Source organism: Drosophila willistoni (genome assembly GCF_018902025.1).
Source record: "Drosophila willistoni isolate 14030-0811.24 chromosome XR unlocalized genomic scaffold, UCI_dwil_1.1 Seg144, whole genome shotgun sequence".
Classification (NCBI taxonomy): Eukaryota; Metazoa; Arthropoda; class Insecta; order Diptera; family Drosophilidae; genus Drosophila; species Drosophila willistoni.
The window spans coordinates 2,164,759-2,171,436 of NW_025814057.1; the positions used below are offsets into that span (position 1 = coordinate 2,164,759).

General features: G+C 36.6%; 1 protein-coding gene across 1 annotated transcript in view; it reads left to right on the forward strand.

Annotated features, from left to right (window-relative positions):
- LOC6638766 (protein vein) overlaps window positions 1–842 on the forward strand; it is a 37,848-nt gene extending 37,006 nt beyond the window's left edge. Inside the window, exon 6 of the mRNA XM_047012047.1 lies at window positions 593–842. Within this exon, the coding sequence (XP_046868003.1) occupies window positions 593–735 (143 nt within the window). The 3' untranslated portion in view covers window positions 736–842. The remainder of the gene's footprint in view (window positions 1–592) is intronic.
- The last annotated feature ends 5,836 nt before the right edge of the window (window positions 843–6,678 follow it).

Sequence of the window (6,678 nt, forward strand, 5' to 3'; positions counted from 1 at the left end):
CTATGATTAATTTAATTTAATTTAATTATCGAAAAAGATTTATACCAAAAATACCATGTAAAGTTCTTAATTATAATTTAAACAAAAACACAATACCAATCAACAACAACAACATCAAAACAAACACAAACAAACACACACACACTCACATAAACACAAAAAAGCATAAGAAAAAGAAAATTTCATTAAAAATTTACAAAAAATACTTCACCCATTTTACAAATCGATTCGGTTTTTTTTTTATTATTTAATTCTTTCTTTAGCTAAAACAAATACATGAGAAAAAAAGATATGTAAAAACAATAAAAACAAATAAATCTGCTGTTGGTTTTCTTTTGCCCCTCCATATCTCATTTCCCTCCGTTCCCCCAAAAAATGTTCACCAAAACCCACAAACTTGTGGAATTTACAAAAAAATTAATTTAATGAATACAAAACAAAAAAAGGCAACAGAAGCTCAGTCCAGGTGACGGCAAACGGCATATTAGCAGTAATTATATAACAAAATTTTGATTGATTCATTCGACAATCATCTCTGCTGTAGGTTGGAAGTTTAATTTTAGGTTGTTTCTGTTTCTGTCTCTATTAACAGGTACCACCTATCACATTGGACAGCGTCATCGGCATCGGCGTTGGCATTGGCGGCGGCGACGGCGTGAAGGTCCTCCGAAGATGTCACCTGTTCATCCTTTTGAATCGAGAATGCTAATTCACCAAATGCTGAATTATGTTTGATTTGCATATTGAAACAATAAATATGGAAAATGGATCTCATGCTTAGTTTTTAGTTTAGATCAAGGCTCTAATTACAATAAAAATTTAAAGGTTTCTTTGCAATCAAATTGTGAAAGTGCGTTTAATCTGGGTGGTGGTAGTATTTTCAAAAATTGCGGCAATTTTTTTAAATTTTCCGTTACTGAGCACTTTTACGCTTTCACTTTTATCCGCATGAGCGCCACTGAACACACACGCCAATAAAAACCCTGTATTTCCCGTACCCATTATTTGAGTAAACCCAACCTATTGATTCGCGATCCCAAATGATGAAAATTGTGGGAGGCGCCAATGCAAGTGTCATTCAAATGTTGCTTTGCCTAAAGAATTTTTTTAGTGTTGGCTGAAGTAATAGCGCTTGTATTAATACAAATGAAATAAAGAAAAAGATGTTATAGTTGCAGTTAAAAAAAGGCCAAAACATCGAAAGTAATAAATATTTGAAATTGTCTTTTATATCAACCAATAGTGGTCTGGTATTTCTTTGGGGTTAATTGCGTTAAGGAGGTTAAAAAACTACAAAAGATTCACCCATTGAAAGCCGATCATCAGATCCTGCCAGGTTTTTCAAGTGGCTGAGATGGGAAGAACCTTTAAGTGGCGATATTTTCGGAACCCGTGGACCAATCAGAATAAAACTAGTGTCAAATGCATTCAATGTTTTAATCTTGTGGAATTATTCATTATTTTCTACATTTACAAAATCATGGCTGCTGGAAAATCTGTTGCATCCCCACGTTTCCTTTAAATTTTTGTATCAAATCCTTTTTTCAAATAAAGTGTTGCATACTTTTGGGTGAGGAATAGAATAATAAAAATAAACTTTGTGGGTGTATGAATAACAGGGCCGCTCTATTCCTCCTTTCGTATGACTCCCTAACCAGACCACTTTCCTGCATCCCAACCACCAACCCCATAACTTATATACATAAGACGCCCAAACTCCTAATATACTCCCTCTCAAATCACTGGTAAATGGTAACTACAAATAATTTTTAATAGGTAATAAATATAACTGTTGAGTCACAAAATCCTATTAATTAATTTGCATTAAACAATAGATAAAAAAAATCTTTCGAAGTTTAAATTGAGCACTTGCATTTTCAGCCAGTATTTTCTTAGCCCCCCATTTGACAAAACTGGTATTTTTTAACCCATTATATGAGTATTTTTCCCGACCATTATTTTAGCCAACTGATTGAGTATTTTGAATTTGGGCGGTTTTGCTTTTAAATTCAAATGTCGATTTGAATTAAAATTATTGCCAAATGCAGAAAGCCTGAAAAATGCTGTAGGGGCTTTTGTGAGTTATAATATTCATGTCTTACAGTGTTAGCCAATGTTGTTGTTGAACTTGCATTGGCCTATGCTTAATTAAAAGATACACATTACAATATTTAATGCCTGATGAAATAGCCAGATTGCATGGCAAAGCGATTTCCTTGGTGAAGATGCAGCTCACTTATTTCCGTTCACTTTTTACTTTATAGAGAAAGAAATATAAAATAAAAATTAGTCACATTTAATGACTTAAGATAAAACGAATGTGTACAAGCCGAATTAAAGACACAAATGCAATTATCGAGGCAAAAGCACTAACAATTTGTAAAAATATCTAAAAAACAAAAAATAAAATTAGAAAAGGCAATCCAATGAGTGGTTAAATGTGGCTACACACACACATGACATGCCTGACAGATCAGTTGCCAGTGTGCCGGACACAATGCTTGACAAATGTAATTTCGAATTAATTATGCCAAGTATTTGGCACTTTACCAAGACATTTCGCAAACAGAACTAAAACTAACTTGAAGCAGCTTATGCTGAGGCTACAAATTTCTCATATGTCGTCAACGACAACGACGAACACGACGACATACAAGGACATGGACATGGACATGGACATGGAGAAGGTTAGACAAGCGACAGAAGCAAAGGAGAAGGATGGGACATGGGCAACAGTTGACACAAGAGCATTTAACGCTTCAGCACGTTTTCAATTCAATTTTCACACAGCCAACAACTGGGCACTGCTTGAGAGTGATGATAATGTGGATGGTGGGGCAGATGATGATGAGGGGTGTGAGATTGGCAAAAGGGATCCAACACCGTGGTTCAGAGCCAAGGAAGTTTTTGAGGCGTTGAAGCGTAGACAAAACTTAAGCAGAGAACGCACCGAGCATGACAAACGAGGCCAAAAGCAAAGGAATGGGGGCGGTGGGAGGGGGTGGAGGTGTTGGAGGTGGTAAGCACAACAAAAGCCGCAAAAACAGAGCACAAACAGAATAATGAAGAAGAAACCTTTAATGAAATCAAAAGATCCTTAGAAAAGGACAATAATAAGAATAAGTAAAATCTCAACAATAAATCACTAAATTATGCGTGCCAAATAGTAGCTAAAAGGGGTTCCAGTTACCCCTCCCCCCCGTGAGTATCTCATAGATACTTTTGCCTGTTCAGTCTGCTGGCTCTTGGGCAAAAACAATAAACGGCAAACGCTTAAAAATCCATAAATCACAACGAAACAAAAGCAGAAAGCGAGAAACGAATGTCAAAATGATAATCGCCAACAACTGTTGAGAAATCTATATAACTAGTCGTCGTTATTGTCGTCGTCGCGGCTTCTGGTCAGGGTTTGATGACAAATGTTTGAGAACGCGCAAAACTCTCCCCCACCAACCCCAACCCCAACCCTCTCTATTCGACGAAACAACAAAAAAGCAAACACATTTCACTTATTAGGCGTTCATCCGCAGCCTCATTCCATCAGCATCATCGTCATTCATTCTCCTTGGTGTCATCTTAACAATCATAATCATAAAAACAAATGCCAAAACGCAATAGCCACAAACGTTTCTCGGTTGGGTTCAGTTCCCTTTTCCTCCTCCTCCTCCAGCCCCTCCCCAATAGAAAAACAAAAAAGAAAATGTTGTCCAGATTCATCCAACCCCTTGGACAGACCTTGCGTTAATCCACTTGTTTGTAAGCTCATCGTAATGCTTATTAGAATATTTTCACTTGGGTGGTGGTCTCTGACTGGCTGGCTGACTGACTGACTGACTGCCTGCCTGCCTGCCTGCTAATGCCTTCCCCTCCTCCCTCACTTAGCCGCCTGACCATTTGAGCAAATATTTGTGATCTTTGTTCTCGAGTGTTATTTTGTGTTATTTATGAGTAAATCTGATTATGAATTGACTTTGCTCTCCATTTGAAGTAAGTCGTGAAAGGATGCCGCAATATATATATCTATTTTCGGGAGAATCAGGAATCAAAAGATATAGGATAGTGCAACATTCGAATTTATATATGATCCCTATGGGGTTTTTACACTTCGTTAGTTCGCCCTACTCTAGAATATTGCTCGCCAGTGTGGAATCCGCAATATGATGTTCACCAGCGTAGTATTAAATCGGTACAGAAGCAATTCCTTAAGTTTGCGTTACGCGGTCTTAATTGGGACCCGAGTCTTCGCCTACCTTCTTATTCTAGCAGACTTCTTCTTATTAATCTTCCTTCATTTTACAACCGTAGGCTCGTTTTTGGCATTCTCTTTCTCCATAAACTAGTCAACGGCGAAGTCATTTCTACTAATTTACTAGATACGCTATATTTTTGTGTTCCCTCGCGTCGGACCAGAAACTTTTTTCCTATTCACCTTAGTAGATGTCTCACTAACTACTCTCTTCACGAATCTTTTCGTGTTCTTTGCCAATCTTTTAACAACCTTTCTCACCTAATTTCTCCTCATCTTTCTGTCACTTCTCTTCGCGCTATACTTTTTAATAATATTCTGGACTTGGATTGGCTGCAACTCATCCCTGACCACATTGGCTGTGACTCGGGGCATAGCTGGCACCTTATGCAAATAAAACATCTCCACCGGGTTGGGGATGTTTAGTTGTGTATATAGCTAAGCTATCTTTTTCAATTAATTACTATCTGTCTTTAGCTTAAGCTTTTTCGTCGACTGCTGTGTTAGTTGACGTAAATAAAGAAATAAATAAATAAATATATCAAAAGAGTTTTTTTATACACACTAACACATAACTAATCTTATCAGATTTCCCTACTAGTTTAGTTTCGAAATAGAACTTTGTATTATATATTGTAAACTCCTAACTTTCAGCACTTTATTTAATCTCTAATCCCTGACACCTTTACTTTATCCAGATTTCAATGCCAATTATTAGATGAACTAATCAAGAGATGTCGACCCTGAAAACAATAGAAATATGACTAAAGTTACTTGGTTATTTGTTGAGGTTTCGATGTGCTACGTTATATGCTTTTCGCTCAATTTACCATTGGTAAGTATGTTGGTAACTAGAAATGATATATATTTCTTCAAAAGTTGCCAAAAGGCAACAATGATGAATGGTAACGAACAAAAAATGTGAATTTGGTAAACCTCGTAACATCATCTGTGTACAATTTCTAGAGTATGTGATACAATTTCTTTGAAAAACGTTTCCCACCATTAAAAAATCTGCACATATGCAAGTGAACTGAACCCTTATACCCTTTTAACCTCTTTGGGGATGGGCGGATGGGGGGTGGGAGGCGGCGAAAGTAACTCCAAAATCAAAACCAAATCCAAACCACGCAATTTTCAAACCACAAATTGTTTTCAAAAATCATTTAACACTCAATTCTGGATAAACGGGTGACCTACATTAATTTTTTTTTTTTCTTATCGAAATGCATTCAAATAATTGGCAAAGTCCATTTGCAGATATTAAGCGAGAGAGAGAGGGACACTTTTTATATATGTTTGGGACATATGGGCCAATCCTGGTGGATTGAAATTGTGTTTACTTTGCTTTTGATACTTGGATCTATAATGGACGGGCCATAATTCCGTTGCTAATGTTGCAAAAATTTGCACAAAACTCTTAAGAATGACAACAATGTGAACTAAGCCTATAAATTACCATGACAATGGGAATTATGTTCATTCATTGTTACTCTCTCGCTCTAACTTACTGGCACTCTATCCCTAGCTTTCTCTTCTGCACTTTCACCCAGTCAGAGTTTCCGTTTTGTTAATCCACCCCGAAAAATTATTGAACTTATTCTATAGACCGATGTGCCGTGCCTCGAGCGAGCGTAAATCTTGTTGAACTGTCATAAATTTTTGGCACTTCGATTTGTATGCGAATTAAATAGAGAATATGAATTTATGTTGAAAATGAAATTGCAATTTTAATTCAATTAGTTAGAAAGGATCCCATCCAAACCAAAACCAAAACCAAAGCAAGCCAAAACTTTTTTTCCTTTTTCTCGTCGTCGTCGTCGTCGTCATCGTCGTCTCCTTCAAAAAGCTTCTCCTATTTACGGCCAAGCCAAATGTAGAGTAAATTTATTCCACATGATTAATTCCAGATTCGATTTGTATGCAGCAGCAAAGAAGAGCTGGAGCAGCAGCAGCCCACAGAAAATGTGGATGAGGTTTAGATGAATGATAGAAAACATTGAACAAAGTAAAATATTTGTTCAAGGTGTTTGAACTGCCAACTAAATGGAATCAGCATCAGCATCATTACATATGATAATAATGCCGAAAAGCAATTGGAAAAGAAAAGAAGAACGAATAACAAAAAAAAACGCAGCTAAGTAAAATATTCAAATAACTACGATAAGACCGAAACCAGGAGGCCAGGTTAGCTTGTGTATGGTGACGAATTTTCAATACCCTAACACTCATAGAAAGATCATTATTATGTCTGATAATCCGCTTGATATCTAAGGGTAAACTTTTGTATAAAAGTCACCCATTTTTCTTCCAAAAAAAACCTTAAAAAATGGAGCCGTTTAGCGATGATCTTCGATTCGGTTTGACTTCATCAAAATGATGAGTAACTCGGAGAAAAAACTAAGGGATGTTGCCTTACTCAAGATCAATGA